Source organism: Neolamprologus multifasciatus, chromosome 17 (genome assembly GCF_963576455.1).
Source record: "Neolamprologus multifasciatus chromosome 17, fNeoMul1.2, whole genome shotgun sequence".
Taxonomy (NCBI): Eukaryota; Metazoa; Chordata; class Actinopteri; order Cichliformes; family Cichlidae; genus Neolamprologus; species Neolamprologus multifasciatus.
Genome location: NC_140455.1, coordinates 432,501 through 450,554, shown reverse-complemented (window position 1 = coordinate 450,554; position 18,054 = coordinate 432,501). Strand labels below are relative to the sequence as shown.

Below are 18,054 nucleotides of genomic sequence, written 5' to 3'. Positions count from 1 at the left end.
TCATTAATTAATTAAAACGAATTAAAATTGTAAATAATTGTTTAAATGTTTGAAATGAAATGAATTTAATACATCATTTATGTATTTTGTTAATTAAATTCTTAACGTTTTATTTAATTATTGACACCTTTAATTTGATGTATCGAAGTCACTCGAGATCGTGTTGATGGTTGGTGACGCCAGAAGGAGGTGGGGATATCGCGGGACGGAGGACGAGAATCTCGCGGTGGCTTCGTTAGGCAGTCAGAGCTGCAGAGGGAGAAGGTCGGCTCAGGCAGGCTTTCACGTCAGTCAAGCATGTCTCTTTCGAATTTGCAGGGACTCTTACTACCCAAACACGGGACGCTGCCACATTACCAATGATTTTACGGAGGAGCATATAGAAAAGGGTTTGTTAAGAATTCAAAATAGAGAGGCGGAAAATGTCTCGGTGGATTTGGTTCCCGCTGCTGCTGCTGCTTCTGCTTCTTCAGTTGGTGTATCAAGTTGAAGCGCAGGTAGAAAGTGAGTAGCCTTACCAGATGATTTTTTTTTTCTTTCTAATCTGATGTAAAGTGACTTTCGATTTGAGAAACCTTTAAATGTAAATGGTATATAATCAAAAAGCTATCATATTCAAACTAGTGGTGTTGTCTGGGCTGCAGGACACTAGAGTTGCCCTCTTGTATGGCATTAGCTAGCTAATTAACGCGTTATTCTATGTAACGGTTTATTTAACTGTCTATTTATCCCACACAATTTAATTCGTTATGTTTAAAGTTTGAAATAAGGGGATGCTCGTACACAGGATGTTAGTCGTGCCTAACCCTCTTGTGAGTTAAGTTTTGCGTTTAAAGCTGTCCTTAACGAGTATGCCGAGATTTACAGGTCCAGGTAGCTTACTTACATATTTTATCTGCAAACAGGAAATGTAAACAGTAATCTGTCTCAGATGTGGTGGACGGCACGGGCAAGAGGCAGCTAGGTCTTACCATAAGAAGAACCTTAGACGGGCCACAAGAAGGAAATCAGAATTTAAATTACTTCTGCATAAATTGCAGAAGTAAGACTCTCATCCAGGGGGTGCTACTTTGAAAGTAGTGCATCTAAATCAATTTATCCAAATGATATATATATATATATATATATATATATATATATATATATATATATATATATATATATATATATATATATAATATGATTACATATAAAGGGCTCAATAATTGTCAAAAAAAAGCAAAGATGGCAGTCAACACGATGCAAAGTGATTGAACTTGTGTCAGACCAGACTCTGCCCTGAGGCTGAAGTTCTGTCTGCATGTCAGGAGTGCGTAGGCACCTTTGCAGTGTGTGTAGCCTGCTTTGAAATTAACCAGTCATGTTGTCCTTACCTCAGAGCGCTAAATTAAAATCACTGACAAGGTCAGCAGGATCTGTCAGGAATGATAAATCTAAAAGCACTGATAATCCTGAGCTTCTTTGATTTTCACACAGCAACTTAGTGAATCTTGCAAAAAGTTACCTCACACATTGTGAGCCTCTCGTCCTCAAAACACACAGTCTTCGATGTCTGAAGTCTTCCCACACAGTTCCTGCTGAGGAACTATGCAGTAATAGTTAAGGAAGTGTGGAAGATTGCTGTGTGTGAGTGCAACAAAACCAGAAGTGTGGCCTAACTGAAAACAAGTGCAGTTACCAACACAGTGTTTTCTTTGGTTTGTTTAATTATTACCAAGATTCAGTTTTATTTATATGGCGCCAAATCACAACAACAGTTGCCACAAGGCGCTTTATATTGTGAGGTAAAGACCATACAATAATATAAAAATGGCATAACCATGTTCACATTTCACTGTCTGTTCTGTGTATCTGCATCGCCTTTCAAAGAGGGGAAAAACAGTTGTTTTCCAGTGTAATTTGTTCTTTGTAAAGGGTCGTATGATGCCACATTTGTAGCTGTCAGTCTTGGTGCCTGAATTATGCTTCATTGTCTTAATATTTCAAATACAACTGTTAAGTGTAATCAACACTGGCCTATGATTAAAAAAAAATTACTCATTCTGATTGCCTTCAGTTATGGTTAGAATTGGAGGTCTTCACTGGAGACAGCTTAGACCGCAGTGGGTTATATATAATCAGGCGAATGAGTCAGAAATGGCCAGTAAGGAAACTTCAGCCTGTAGTTTGATGTTAAGTGAGGACACTGATAAGATATAGGCTGCCTGATTGGTTCCAGTTATTGTGGAACTTTGTTTTATGGAATAACGGAGATCTATTAGAAAGAACATAAACAAAAAGAAAACCAGTAGTCATGTAAGCAGATGATCAGAAGAAGAAGACATGTTTTATGAGTCCAGGCCTGTCAAGCGGTTTATAAATAATTTTTTTGTTTTGTTTTGTTTTCTGAACTGAATCTCTGTATGCAGATCTTTACACAACAGGAAACATAATAAATGAGCAGCTGACATTTTACAGTTCGGGTCCAGCCATCACTCTGACAAAGCTTCCACTTTCTGAGATTTTGAAGGATGTTTATGGTGCCATTTAACCAACGTATCAAATTTAGATGGTACACTCGATTATTTCCGTATAGTAGCCTCAGCACAGAGAGCATGCCTTCGTTCAGGCTTTTGTGTGATTAATCTGTTTTAGGATCTGGTTTAAGGTGGCGTGTTTGGCTTATCACCTACTGTCAAAACTGCTGCTGTGTCAGGTGATTAGCATTTTACTGTATGTTGACTAGTACCAGCTACAACCTGCCAGCCAGTCTTCTTTTCCACAGTAACTTAGACCAACTGAAGCAGGAGAACAAATACTGTGTACAAGTACTGTGATGAATTTATCATAAACTTTCTTGGACTTGGTCTTGATGCATTCTCAATCATCCAGGAAAATAAATCTCCAAAAGTTGATTCTGTTCATCTGGACGTAGCGTTACAATGCTGTGATTGCAGCCATTCCCCAACTCTCTGTGAATGGTACTCATGGCCATTGATCAGTGGTCTTTGATCAGTGGGTTTTGGTCAGTGGTTGTTGATCAATGGTGATGAGAATTTGCATAATTATGATTAAGGAACTGACCTCACAGCCCATTGTTCCTTCAGTGGGCTGGTTTCAGTCATTATGCAAATGTACTGTTTATAAGGTTGGGGAAACCTGCAGTCAGCTGAGACTGAAGAAGTCACTTGGATGAGTGATAAAACGCTACGTCCAGATGAACAGAATCAACTTTTGGAGGTTTCTTGGACTTGGCTTATAAAAATCAGCGCTCACATGACTTTAAATTTAATTTTCATCAAATTTTATCTGAACCTCTTTAAGTACAGATAAAGATCCCTCTGTGGTAATCACATCCCTTTCAACTTGTGCCTCTCCACCACTGTGTCAGAAGACTTTATTTTAATTTTTGGAGTGAGTGAGATAAATTTGGCGAGCAGGCCGGGTGGTGAGTGATGTGACTAAAAGAGAACCAAAAATCATGACTTACAGAATACATAAATCACACTTTTCCCTTTCTTGCTCAGACCGGGTGATTTTCCTGCCGGGGAGGTTCCAGAACGTGAGCATCTCCCAGAATGAGACGGTGCAGGCGGTGGTGTCCATGATCCCTTCAGAGGTCGCTTTCATCACTCTGCAGTTCCACACGCAGCATCGAAATGCAACAATCTCCTACACAAGGGTGAGGAAATGCTGAGATGATAACCTCTGGTGTGAAGAGGTGGAAAGAGCAGTGAAAGTGTGCACTCAAGTAGAAGTGCTGTTGAAATATTATTTAATTAAATGAAAAAGAACTGGTGTTATCAGTAATAGACTGTATATAAAGGTTGGCTTTACCCACAGGGACATCACCTTTTAAAGGCTTAACTTTTTTGTTTTGTTTTGTTCCTCCATTAAAAACACCAACGCCACCAATATCACTTTGTCAGTAGGCAAGTAGACAAATTTGAAATTCGAATATTGCAATAACCGTACAGTGATGGACCTGCTTGTTCAACAGAAAGCCAGCAGCACACTGATGATGCCACGTAGGTCACATGGTTACGTTTTTCTGAACACTTTGAAGTTTAAACTTTAGCTTCATGGCGGGTACCATTATTTCCCTGCACGGCTGCTATTCGAGCAGAGATAAGCTGTCAAGATCAAAACTGTTTTTTTGTAAATGGCTGTAAAAATATTAATTTGATTCAATTTAATATGATTTGCTTTGTCACTATCGTTTTAAAGCTTTTGAGGCTGTCATTTCTTACTCAGCCACATTCTTCAGTAAAACTGTATAGATATATTGTGTTAATACTTCATATTTGGCCTATATTTAGGACACAACATTGAAACTAACAAAGCCACAAATACAACAAATTATAATAGTGGGTATTTGTTTATTTTAGTGTGTTCTCCTCGGACGCTAAGTAAATATTAGTTTGTTTAGATGGACGTGAGTGGCAAACAAGAAGTTTACAGTGATTTTAGTAACCAGCTGGCTGAGCTGCCATTGGTCTGTCCTCAGGCCTTTGTGAATCCATAAATGTGTCATGACAATTAGTGAAGGCAGCTAAAGTACAGTTTCAATGTTTGTTCAACTGTTTCTTTAAGCCAGCGGTCCCCAACCTGCGGGCCACGGACCAAATGACTCACAGCCTGGGGGTCCCCAACCCCCGGGCTGTGAGTCATTTGGTACTGGGCCATGAGAGTTCAGGCTCAGGTGTGAAATGTATGGTTTTCAGGGTTTTTATCGTCAACTCGGTCTGCCTGGGTATTTTCCCGTGTTGTAGTTGTGCGTCTGATTTTGAAAGAAATATTTACGCGTTACCATAGTGACCAGAGAGCATTAAGGGGCAGAGAGGAGGATGTTACACTCAATTTGGTTGGCGCATTTCAGGAGGACGCTGCTAATAAAGTTACACAATCACACAGTGAATTCGCATTTATTATTATATTTAATACCACAGTTTTTGTCTTGGTCTTATCATTTTATTTTGTTGTATTTATCCGCAACACCTTAAAGGCTGGCCTAAGGGAGGGGAGTTTTTGGAACACCTGAGACCTGAGCGGACCAGACTGAACTGTCACAATAAGCAAACCCAGAAATGAACGTGATAGCTCTTTCTCGATCTGTGTGTGTGTGAAGTGCATTTTACAAAGAGTTAAAGAGGGGGTGTTTTCTGTTACATCAGCAAATCAGATGTGTACCGTAATTGTCGGGCTATAAGCCGCTACTTTTTGCACAAGCTTTGAACCCTGAGGCTTTTAGTCAGGTGTGGCTTTTCTAAGGATTGTCCATGATTTTTGTGATATCGTAAGAGGATTTGTTTTGTTTGTTCTGCTGTTCCCCGGCACTACGTTGCCTGGTGGAAGGATCGGGGTTCAAGAGTGGTTTGTTGGTCACATGTCCGTTCGCCAGGCAACGTAGTGCCGTACGAAGTAGCGCGAAAAACAAACTTCAAAGTAGCGCTACACGTTCAGCGGGAGGTGTGGATGATGAGCGGCGATAAACTTGCGAAAAGCAAGTTATGCCCAACTCCACTGGTGGAATCTGACAGCGTGGAAAAGTGTGAAAACATCCATGATCACCAACTGATTTCGAAGGGCTGGACTGCTGCATGATGGAGAGGAGGACACCGCCACGGCCCTTCTGAGGGTGTTCGACTCTGACACTGACAACGAGGATTTGTTTGGTTTTGAAAGTGACAACGAAGGAGAGAAGCGGAGAGTGGATGACGAAGCCATCCTGAGCCTGTTCGTTTCCGACACTGGAGAAAAGGACTTTGGTGGTTTTAGTGCGCAGGAAGAAGAGAAAGATGGTGGTGAATGACTGACTTTTCTTCTTGTTAAAGCCGTGTCACTGCACCTGAGCCTAAAAGGTAGTCCGAATCTATTTTTCTGGTGTGCTGTAGGTTATTGTTATGTACTACATTTGTTACTCGTTTATGAAGCACAGTACATGTTTCGTACTTGTAATTACCGGTACTTGTACATATACCTAAAAAGTTATGCAAATATGTACCCGTAACTTGTTTTTCAAAATATTAATAAAAGGGGTGTGTCTCCAAACAGCCATCTCTTTCCTGACAATTCCCTTTGTGCATATTCTCTTACATATGATAAGTCAACATTGAAACACCTGCGGCTTTTAGTCAGGTGCGGCTAATGTATGTACAAAACAGGATTTTCCCCTGATTTTAGCTTGTGCGGCTAATATTCAGGTGCGCTTTGTAGTCCGGGAAATACGGTAATCTAAATTGGGTGATCCTTCAGAAGTGTGGTCATATGACACAGCAAAAATATAAACAGAAATAAACTCACAGGCATATTTCATAGTGCATCACGGGCAGTTAGTTCTACATCTGGCTAATGAATGAGGCTTTGTGAGTGAGGTCGTCTGACCCTCTGAGAGAACCCGCAGTCAGCTGATCTACAGTCCTCTGGTCATGAGTGGCAGACGGGGCGTTCCTCAGGGGGAAAACTTCTGGCGTCAGTCCCAGAAGTCTGAGGAGACAGCGCCGTTTGGGTCCATGCAGCACACAGGAGCATGGAAAGTAGTTTAGCTTAACTTTCCTTATTTACGTTTCTGGTGGTGGCAACAGTGGAAAGGGCCAGAAAAACAAATCCATGTGATTGAAGACTCGTCTTATCATTAAGACATGTCTCAAGTTTAAAGATCACCAGCAATCACCAAAAACAAGCACAGAGAAATTTAGAACAAAACAGGAAGTGTGCTTTTACACAGCATCAGATAAAGCTTAATGAAAAGTGAATATGCAGATTGTGCACACCAGTTTCCTTTATATTCTTATCTCTTTTGTCAATTTCCTTTTTTTTCTTCCTCTGGCTTGTTTGACACGATAACCACAACATCCTGATTTATATTTGTCGTTGTTTATCAGCTGTCAATGTTTTTGGTGACTGAATATTTCAATTAGAAGCATAAAAACAGATAAACTAATCATTTTTTAAAGGAAATGCTTTCATAAACCAAACCTACTAATTATATCACTGTTTTACCCACTTCCTGTTGGTGACTTAAGTGTTGAAACTTTAACTCACTTGTGATAGTTGGGTTTGAAGCGACCCCACCTCTGCGGCTGATGACACAACGGAAGTTGAGCCTGTGCTGACTTGAGAATCTCTACATACTCCAGCAGCGTCTGTGTCCACAAGAGATGGTGATACAATGCGGTTATTATACAGCAGTGGGACTGAGAGCCATGTCATGGGGGCGCAGATCTTCTATGCCGCCAGGCCTGTCACACAATAGTAATTCAGATCATTGCCTGAGTATGAGCTTTTTCCATTTGTTGTCTGTCACAAGCAAAAATCTTTCCACGTGAAACACAGTACAGATAATGTAAAGTCTCTCGGTTTTCATTAGACTCTGCCAGCTCAGTGCTGAAGCACGTATAATGTCGCGCTCTAACCCGTGCGATAATGTATTTTTTGCTTTGATACAACATATTCTCTAACGCTAAACCAGCTTGTTCATGTGAACGCAGCGCTCACCAGGTCAGGATGTGGTATACCGTGTGGCACATGCCTGTGTTTGATTCGTCCTGCTCTCAAAGGCAGTGAAATTCAAATTAATGAAGTTTTAACAACAAAAAAACATTTACAGTAAGAAGTCAATTTAATGCAAAGTTAAAGGAGTAAAATGGAGTTTTCTTCATGTCAGCAATCTCTTCAATCACAAGCAGCTTTCATTTCCAAATGAAGTAGCTGTTGTATTGTTCACAAACGTAGCTCTATCCTAAAACTACAGGACATCTGCAAGCTGTTTTGCAGACCACGCCCACCCCGACAAATGTTTTAATGCTGATTCAATCAGTCTCATATCTGCTTTCTTTGATGCCTGCTCTGTTTTCTACAGGAGGTCTTACTGCTGTGACAGAAGAGTGTGAAAGTCACAGAACAGAGCCATTGTACCAACTAGAAATCAGAGCAGAAGGAAGTTATTTTTTTAACTGTAGCGGTGCTTCCTGGGCCTAAAGATCTGACTCTTAAAATAAAATGTTTGTCATTCTTCTTAGGAGCTCTATTATTAGAATGTATGTCCTTTTTTTTTCATCGCACAAGTTGAGTAACGTTTTCTTTCCTCTTGTTTTGGAGACAGACACCAGCATTTAAGGTGTTTAACTTTGTTAGGACCTGAGTCTGCAGTGAATCATAATCGCTGCCAAGTTCACACTAATCCACCAAACAAAGAACCAAGTGTGTTGAGACGTTCAGAGGAGAAAGTGTTTATGTAGGTTAAACTGGCAGGGGATCGTCACCACCTTAGTTTGAGATCAGACTGTACATCATTTTGGTCAGACAAAACTATTTCACCCACGTTTGCATGGAAATGTTTCATGGTCCTCAGAGATGGCTTTGGTAATCCACAGTCTCTCATCTATAACCACCATGAAGTTGAATGCTTGTTAAAGTTTTCCTCAAGCACCATCATGAGGTCAGACCATGAATGGGAGCACTTCTATGTTTTCTAAACAGCACAGCATGTCCCTCTGCATATTATCTGCTTACTAATTGATATCTCTGTTGGGATCAGATGCCAGGCCTGGGCCTCTCCCTGACTGCGGTGGACTCAGGGCTCGTGTCGGCTCTCCGGCGGGACCAAACGTCCCTCACCTTGTTCCTGTCCTCTCCTGATGGCAACACTGTAGCAGGGACCGGGGTCATCCTCTCCTACTCCAGCACTGGTAACACTTCAACTGTCCTCCGTTACAAAACACACCAGTGTGCTTCTCTTCTGACTTGTTTCACTGTCTTTGAATGTTGCCTGAGGAGCACAGAACAGGAAAGTAAAAGGAGAAGAAAGCAAAAACTTTGGACATTAACTATAAAAACCACGTAGGCGCAGTGTGATTGTCACTGGAGGAAACCTGAGGCGATCACAAGCGTGTACTCGCACTGATTTGGTTTACCTCCACTGGGTGTTGAAACCTATTTTAATAAGTCATGTTGACATAGCAGAATGACTCTCAGTCCACCGTCTAACGGTGAATGTGTTCTGTGTCAGATCCAGTTCCAGGAGCGTGCAATATGGAGTTTGACCTGGAAATTGACCCAAACATCTACATCCACTACAACCTCTATGAGACCACGATCCGTTTTGCACCTGCCAACCTGGGATATGTGAGGTAGCACATGACACCGACTCTTATTGTTTTCTTCACTTCCTGTTCAGCTTGTTGAGCCACAGGCATCAGCGGCTCTGTACAGAGATCACATTTGCCGCGCGCTATCGTCAAACCACCTCCGTTTGTTTTCTTTGAAATGATCTCGTGCTCTCTCTCTCACACACACACACACACACACACACACACAGCCTCACCTTCTCACGCTTTGCTTTGTATATCAATGCCACAGAGTTGTCCTGAAATGGTTTTGCTCACTTACACACAGTCATTTCCTGTTTGGTCTGTGGAGACTCTATTCAAATTTTAACGTGAAAGCTTTCGGGGGAAAACATGCATCTTATTTGCTTGTAGATAATATGTTTGTTAGACAGTATCACACTTTTTCCCTTTTTTGTTTTTGCTTTGTTGCTTTTTTGTTTATATTTCAAGCATCACGCATGTAACATGGTAAATGGTTTTGATATAATTACTAGAGTGGTTTAACTTTAAACAATAAAGGTTGGTTTAGTGATGCGTTAGAAACTCTTCTTGTCTGACATGTCTAACTGGAGTTATGTGTTATTATATCATGTGATCAGTCGGCCTGGTGACCACTCCCTCTAACCTAAGATTCAGGTCTTAGCTGTGCTACAGGTTTTGAAAAAATGTAATACTCTGAGAAAATGAAAACAAAATTGTGGTGATCCAAAGATAAATGTATGTTGCTCCTGTCCGTCAGAGATGGAGCTCCTCCAGCCTGCAGCCAATCCACAGGAGCCGACACACGCTGGCGGCTGCAGTACGACATCTACCAGTACTTCCTGCCTGAGAATGACCTGTCAGAGCGCAGCCTGTTCACCGGCTTTCAGGCCGTGGCCGACAAGCAGGGCATGATGGAGAACGGCAAACGGGTATGCAGCGTGAACGCAGCGGATGCCGAAGATTAGCAGTCGAATGTGCTGGAGCTGCCTGTTTACAAGTCTCCTGCCTTTTCCTCTCTGTTTCTCCCCGCAGGTCATGACGCTGGAATCGACAGATGTGAGCTCGATGGTTTTCAACTCCATCCCCGGTCAGGGCATAATCTACTCTGTGATCGTTAGAGACCCGCTGTTGAACACCTCGGCCTCTTACGTGCCCGCCCACACCTACGCCTGCAGCTTCAATTCCACTCTAGACAGCTGCCAAACTCTAGGTGAGCTTCTGAGCTCTGTCGAAAACTCGATGCTATTGAAGCATGGATTTCTGACTGTATAAATGACTGACTTATTGTAACTGTGGTTTGTAAATGATATTTCAGGGAAGATATCTACAAAAATCTTCTTCACCATCACTGGCTTGGCAGGGCTGTTTGTCTGCTTCTTTGGGCATCGATTCTTTAAATGTGGTGAGTAGTTAGTTCTTGTTTTGTGTGGCTTTGGTGCTACAGTATGATGGTCAGTCTGTGTAGTATTAATACTACTACAGTCAGGACATTTGTGAGTGTATATAGTCTGATTTTTTGTTGATTTGTGTCAGTAACTTTATTGGTATCAATCGGTCCACATCGTCATCTTTGTAGCTGATGAAACTTCAGGTTTCAGCCACTCTTTAGTCTTAAGCCTTTAAATCTTCCTCTCTAGACTCTGAAGCTCTCTGCCAGTTGTTTATTTTATAAACAAGAGCCTCCCATCACGGGTTGTTACATGGTCAGCAGAGAGAATTATGGGGTCAGAAGCTGTTTAAAAAAAAAGATAACTTCATCGTAGAAACTAAACAAAGAAAAAGCGTCAAATGCACACAGAGCTGCTGCAACATCTTCTCAGCCCTTCACTCTTCAGTCGGTGGGTTTTAGCAGTGGCCTGCCTCTCATGTGGTCTCCCTGGCATTTCACGAACAAATGCATTTGTTCCAAACTGAACCCATCACTGTGATCGGCCCCCGCTGCCAGTGCTTCTAATTAATCTGATAATGACAGACACAGTATGTCTCCCTGGTCTGAGGAGAATTTTGTTATTCCGGAGCACGAGGCTTCATGACGTCCCAGGAGCTGGAATTTCAGTAGCTTTAACAATGTTTGTGTGAAATGTGAAGAGAATGAATTGCTGTTATCTTATGTTTGGTTCTTCTTCTCTCTCCTCCCTCTGACCTTTGTTTCTTGGGCCCTGTTTCCACCTCTCCTGACCACACAGAGCTGTTTTGCATGGGATTCAGCTTTGCAGCCTTTTTGTTCTTCATCCTCATCACGAGGACCACAGAGCTGGACTATGACAGTAAGTCGGGGAGGGGGGGGGAGGGGGGGGGGGTGTTAGGCTTTCAGTCTTTTCACATGGTGTGCAGCACTTCATGCGTTTCACTGCTGTCTGTGTCTTTCTCTGTGCAGTCCGTCTGACCCTGTCGGCCGTGCTCGGCGTGGTGGGAGGGATCATCCTGGTCATGATATGGTGGCGTTTCGGTTCAGTCGTGGCCGTGGTCGTGATTGTGGTCGGCCTGATGCTCGGCTTCCTCCTCGCCTCCGTTGTCCTCTTCACTCCATTAGGTACGGAATAAATCTGGCTTTTGTTGTGTGTCGTTGACTCTTCAGTACCGTGAGAAAAAGCTACAGCTTATTGTTAAACGCTTCATGTTCCATAAGTTTCTGTGTCGTGGTCTTTCTGCAGGAGACATCGATGTGTTCAGGAAATCCGACGCTGTTTTCTGGGTGACGTTCTGCTGCGTCACGCTCATTGTTCCACTCTTCTTCGTGCGTTGGCCCAGAGAGGTAACTGATTTAACGCTTCAGGAACTGGAGGTGTTTAAAGGTTTTTAGCGTCACCTGGTGGTCATGTGAAGAAAGACATTTAGGTCAACAGCAGGTACCATAGTTAGAAAGACTATGATCCAGAGCCAGCTCCAGGTTCTGGACATAAATAGCACTAAACGTTTGTCAGCAAATAGTCATTAGTGTGAGCAGCTGTATGACTCTTGTATTGACTGTAAGGGTCTAATGGTGCTTAATCCATCATTATTTCATTCATCATTCATGTCCTGTTTCGGTCACCTTCGCACTTTGCTGCATTGCTGCCTGGCTAGAATAATAATTTCAGTTTTATATAACATTTAAGTTACACAGCCCAAAATGATCAAACAAGTGTGCTCACAAGATAAATTCACTATTTTTGGAGAAATGGCACGGTCCAAAGCACAATTACAACACACAGAGTGCAGCATTGATTTTTAGAGCCTTTATAGCTCAAACAGTAAAAATCATGTGTGTGTTTCAGGGAAACATCACCACATGTGGGATCGTTGGCGCTTACGCTGTGGTTCTTGCTGTCAACGCCTACATTTACACAAGCCTCTCTTACATCACCCTGAATATCCTCAAGCGCTTGCTCAACAACACCTTCACTGCAGTGTTCACTGACGTGCCGTTTCAAACCATCGGTGAGTACACGAGTGAATGTCAGGAGCTCAGCAAAGCTGGAAAAGTTGAGTTACTGGCCTTCAACTAAAACTCTCTGGTTTTCTTTTGACCAGATTACGTCATGATCACAGTGTGGGTGGTGCTCAGCGTGTGCGGCGTTGTCCTGCAACTCTACCGCGAGCGCTCCCGGCCGTTCTTCCCGCCCAGCCCGTACCTCATGTGGCAGCAAGAACGCGAGCGGCGCAAAACTAATGTCCTGGACCCGAGCCACCACTTCCCCTCTCTGCCCAGCCGCCTCCTGGCACGAGTGCGGCAGCTCACCATGCGCACTGAGCCGGTGGGAGAGCACACACCACTGCTACTGTAAACCCAGGACACATTCAATGGGTGAGGTTACGTTTGACCTTGGGAGCCTCAGTGACATTATAGACCTCAAGCGGAAGGAGCGACTTCCTCTGAAAACTTAGGCCACTTTTATCAAACACTTTAAGACATTTTAACAATCACAGAGGAGGAACTGAAAGAGTTGCCTTAATTATCTTTTTAATGTCTGAGATGCTTGTTTTGATGCTTCATGTTGCTTCTGCTCAGTTTACCGTCTGCACTGAAGTCCCAAACCACTAACAGTTCACAAAGCGAGGCGTCTCATCTCAAGTTACTCAGATTATTTCCATCAGCACACTTTGTTTGTTTGTTTGTTTGTTTTTAAATGACAAAACAGAAGATATGTGTTTCCTCTGTACATTGTGTAGACCTGCTGACCACTACTGTCATGGAAAACTTTTAATATGGAGGTCTCATGAGCCACTTTAAGCTCTAACTGGACTCCTGCAGGTCACAAAAGACATTTTAAAACATTTTAAACAAAAATAATAATAAATCAAGATTTAATATTTATCCAAATGTGTGCCATATATGAATGTTTTAACCTGTTTGCTTATCTTGATTGGACTGAAGTCATGCAGTCCTGTCACTCTTTTTGTACTTTGCACACTGGATTTTACACTTTTTTTTAATTCCTCTCGCTTTAATGGTGCTGGCTGATTTCCTGTGAATCTGTTGTGCCACAACTTTTCTCAGGGCTTCACACTCAGCTTGAAGACTACTGATGAGACAACTGATGAACCCTTTCGCCTATAAGCCAACAGGAGTTTGTTAGGATTTCAGAACTGTTCACATGACTTTTATAAATGGCATCTAGATCTGTTTTAAAAGATAAGGTCAGTTGTAAATTGTAATTTAATGTGTTTTGATATTTAATAAATGCCTACAGGTAAGAACGCATGATGATGATTTCTTTCTTCCATCATGTTTCTGACTTTCATCCTCATGAAGATCAATATAAGCTCTATAGAGTAGTAATGGGATGTATCTAAAAGTAAAGACAATTCCTCTCCATTGTTGTTGCATTTTAGCTCATTGTTTTAATGAGATATATATTATAGTTAAATATATTATTAGATATATTTTGTCACAGCTGAAGTTAATTTCATAGTTCATTCATTTCATAGCGTCCCAATACTGGATTGATGAAACTAGTACATTTTCTCAAGAACATTTATAGGCTTACTTCATGCAAGGATTGTTAAAGGAATGTAGATTTATCCATCTGGGGGGTTTTCTGGTGTCGTCCTCACCTAAGAAGGCAGGTAAGGTTTAATATATGTGAGACGTATGCATACAGGTGCTGCTCATAAAATTAGAATATCATTGAAAAGTTGATTTACTTCACAAATTCCATTCAAAAAGTGAAAGTTGTATAATGAATACATTCAGTCCACACAGACTGATATATTTCGAGTGTTTATTTCTTTCAATTTTGATGATTAGAACTGACAAGTAATGAAATGATGGGTTTTTCACAATCCTCTCCAGGGAGTGGTTATCCCTATTGCTTGTATACTTTTTTCTACCACATCTTTTCCTTCCCTTCGCCTCTCTAGTAATGTGCTTTGACACAGAGCTCTGTGAACAGCCAATGACCTTTTGTGTCTTCCCCGTGAGTGTGTACTCTACAGAACTAGACTGAGAGACAATTAAAGGCCTCTGCAAGTGTTTTGAGTTCATTATCTGATTCAATATTGAACCTTTTCTCAAAATTCTAATTTTCTGAGATACTGAATTTTTCATTTGTTGTCAGTTATAATCATCAAAATTAAAAGATGTTGATAAAGGAATAGATTTCTGTTTGAATGGATATGATTTAAAATACATGAATAGATTAAATAAGGCGGGCGGCGGGGTTGCTATATATGTTCATAACTCTATAAAATATAATGTTGTAACAACTATGTCTATGGCTATTGATGGAATTTTGGAATGTTTGACTATTGAGATCATGAATGAAAAAAAGAGAAATGTTATAATAAGTATGCATATATCGGACACCCAGTTCAAGTATTGACACTTTTTATGAATGGTTAGAAAAAATGTTTGCTTCGGTGAACCAAAAATTACTATTCATCTGTGGTGATTTTAATATTGATTTGCTAAACCCAACAAGGTTAAAAGCCATTGATGACTTTACTGACACGATGTACAGCTTATCACTATATCCAACAATAACAAAGCCAAGCAGAATAACAACACATAGCGCCACTATTATTGACAACATTTTTACTAATGTCATGGATTTCCAAATTAATAGTGGCCTGCTTGTCTGTGACATAACTGACCACTTACCAGTTTTTACTTTGTGTGACTGTGATTTAAAAAAAATAGATACCAAGATTACGATAGCAAAGCGAACAATAAATGAAGAAGCAATTCATGCCTTTAATTTCGATTTAGCACAACAAGATTGGAGTTCGGTGTATGAAGAGTCAGATGTGGACAAGGCTTATGACAATTTCCTAGATATTTTCACTATGTTGTACAATAAACATTGTCCTGTAAACGAACACAAGACAAAGAAAAAAAAGATAAAAAGTCCTTGGCTCACAAAAGGAATTATCAATGCTTGCAAAAAGAAAAACAATCTGTATAAACAGTTCATCAAAGTAAAAACAAAAGAAGTGGAACAAAGATATAAAGCATATAGAAATAAATTGACTGATATTATAAGAACGAGTAAACAACTTTATTATAGAAGAAGATTATATGAAAATAAAAACAATATAAAAGGAACTTGGGATGTGTTAAATAACTTAATTAAACAAGGATCTTCTGGAACATCATATCCTGAATGTTTCATTGATGCAAATGGTGAAAATCTCAACATGAGTAACATTGTAGATGGGTTTAATAAATTTTTTATAAATATTGGCCCTGAACTAGCAGCGGACATCCCGTGTCAAAAAAATGAAAACATCAGTAATATAAAATCAAATCCCTCTTCACTGTTCCTCTCAGCTACAAATGAGCAAGAAGTAATAAATATCACATTAAAATGTAAAAGTAAGTCTTCAATGGATTATCATGACATAAATATGTCTGTAGTTAAACAGGTTATTCTGAATATTGCTAGTCCCTTAACATATGTCTGTAATTTATCATTTCAGTCCGGTTGTTTTCCAAAAAAAAATGAAAATTGCAAAAGTAATACTACTATACAAAAGTAATGACAAACACAGTTTTACCAATTATAGGCCTATTTCTCTACTGCCTCAATTCTCAAAAATTTTAGAAAAACTTTTTAATTCAAGATTAGAAAAATTCCTTGAAAAACATCAAATAATAAATGTTGGTCAGTATGGTTTCAGAACGCAAAGAACCACTTCAATGGCGATAATTGAGGCAGTAGAAGAAATTACTAATGCACTGGATAAAAATAAATATGCAGTTGGTATTTTTGTTGATCTCAAAAAGGCCTTCGACACAATCAATCACTCAATTTTATTGGATAAATTGGAAAGATATGGTATTCGAGGGAAAGCTGGTAACTGGTTAAAAAGTTACCTAACGGGTCGGGAACAATATGTTAGCATAGGGCATTACCATTCAGAGAAACTTGGTATTACATGTGGTGTTCCCCAAGGGTCAGTGTTGGGACCAAAACTTTTCAATGTATACATAAATGATATTTTTGATGTTTCTCAAGTACTTAGCTCATACTGTTCGCAGATGACACCAACATATTTTTCAGTAGCGATGATTATACTGATCTTGTAATGACCGTAAACAGGGAGCTAAAATTAATTTAAAAATGGATGGATATAAATAAATTATCATTAAATATAAATAAAACTAAAGCAATGTTTTTCGGTAATTTAAAATATAATATAGAATTACCGATTATCATTGAAGGTGTACCAATTGATAATGTGAGTGAAAACAAATTTTTGGGAGTCGTAATTGATAACAAAATTTCATGGAAACCCCACGTCAGACACATAAAAACCAAAATTTCCAGAAGCGTCGCAGTTTTGAACAAAGTGAAACCATACCTTGATAAAGATGCACTTCGTACTCTGTACTGTGCCCTGTTTCTTCCATATTTTACATACTGTGTGGAAGTGTGGGGAAACACATATAAAAATACAACTAATCCATTAGTCACAGTACAGAAACGAGCACTGCGTATTATTCACAAGGCTGGTTATCTAGATCATACTCACAAACTCTTTCTTCAGGCAAAGTTACTTAAATTCCAGGATCTGGTTAATTACAATACATCCATAATCTTATACAAAGCCTTTAATAAACTTCTACCTGCAAATTTACAAATTATATTTGAAATTCGAGAAAGGGTTTATAATGTGAGAGGCTTCGGAGAATTCAAATTACCCAGAACTCGAACAACCCTTAAAGGTTTTTGTGTGTCTGTACGTGGTGTGAAAATCTGGAACAGTCTGAGTTTACAACTGAAACAATGCAAAAATATTCATAGATTTAAATTCCTCTACAAACAGTTTGTTTGGTCACAGTATACTCAATGATGGTTATAGTGTGCTCTGTAATGTTTGTTCTCTTACCATTGCTGGTATGGATTCAAAAAAAAAAAAAAGTGTGTGCATATGTATGTACATGTGTGTGTAGATATATATGTATGTATGTATATGTATGTGTGTTTGTCACTATGTAATTATTATTGCCTGTTACCTGTGGTAACGCAATTTATAATTAATATATATTCTGTATTCTGTTATGAAGGTTCTATTTGTTGTTGCGAGCTGCCATTGAGATGCTTGCATGTGCCCGGGGCTGTTGATGGTTTGTTTGGTTGCAACGATGGGCGTAGCTGTGGGAAGCTTATTGTTTTTTGTTGATGAGTGAGTATAGGGGTGGGATTTAATAAGTTTTCTTCGTCCCACTCCTTTTCAGGTAATTTTTTGTTTTTTGTTTTGTGCACTTTATATTTAATATATGTATTTTTGTTGTGCCTGAAATGAACAAATAAATGAAATGAATGAAATGAAAAGAAATAAATACTTGAAATATGTCAGTCTGTGTGTAATGAATGTACACATTATACAACTTTCACTTTTTGAATGGAACTGGTGAAATAAATCAACTTTTTTATGATATTCTTTTGATGATAATTTTATGCCTAGCATCTGTATATATGTAGCCTCCGCTTCCTCGTCTCTCAGAGGTGAGCTCTGTCCATGGTGCTGATATAAATTACAGGTGTAGCTCATTTAG

The 18,054-nt window shown here is 39.9% G+C and overlaps 1 protein-coding gene across 1 annotated transcript; it reads left to right on the top strand.

The window, feature by feature from the left end:
• Positions 1-211: 211 nt before the first annotated feature.
• Positions 212-13,751, top strand: tm7sf3 (transmembrane 7 superfamily member 3). Its single transcript, XM_085136995.1, has 12 exons — positions 212-504; positions 3,507-3,661; positions 8,519-8,669; positions 8,990-9,110; positions 9,829-10,000; positions 10,104-10,281; positions 10,387-10,473; positions 11,258-11,338; positions 11,449-11,604; positions 11,726-11,826; positions 12,329-12,491; positions 12,585-13,751. Exons 1-12 carry the CDS (start codon positions 423-425, stop codon positions 12,836-12,838), a joined length of 1,701 nt encoding a protein of 566 aa, XP_084993121.1. The 5' UTR covers positions 212-422; the 3' UTR covers positions 12,839-13,751.
• Positions 13,752-18,054: the final 4,303 nt, after the last annotated feature.

Coding starts and splice junctions, on each gene's coding strand:
- tm7sf3 (XM_085136995.1), top strand. CDS start 423: ATGTCTCGGTGGATTTGGTTCCCGCTGCTGCTGCTGCTTCTGCTTCTT. Junction 8,670..8,989: donor CCTCTCCTACTCCAGCACTG/GTAACACTTCAA, acceptor GTTCTGTGTCAG/ATCCAGTTCCAGGAGCGTGC. Junction 11,339..11,448: donor CACAGAGCTGGACTATGACA/GTAAGTCGGGGA, acceptor TTCTCTGTGCAG/TCCGTCTGACCCTGTCGGCC.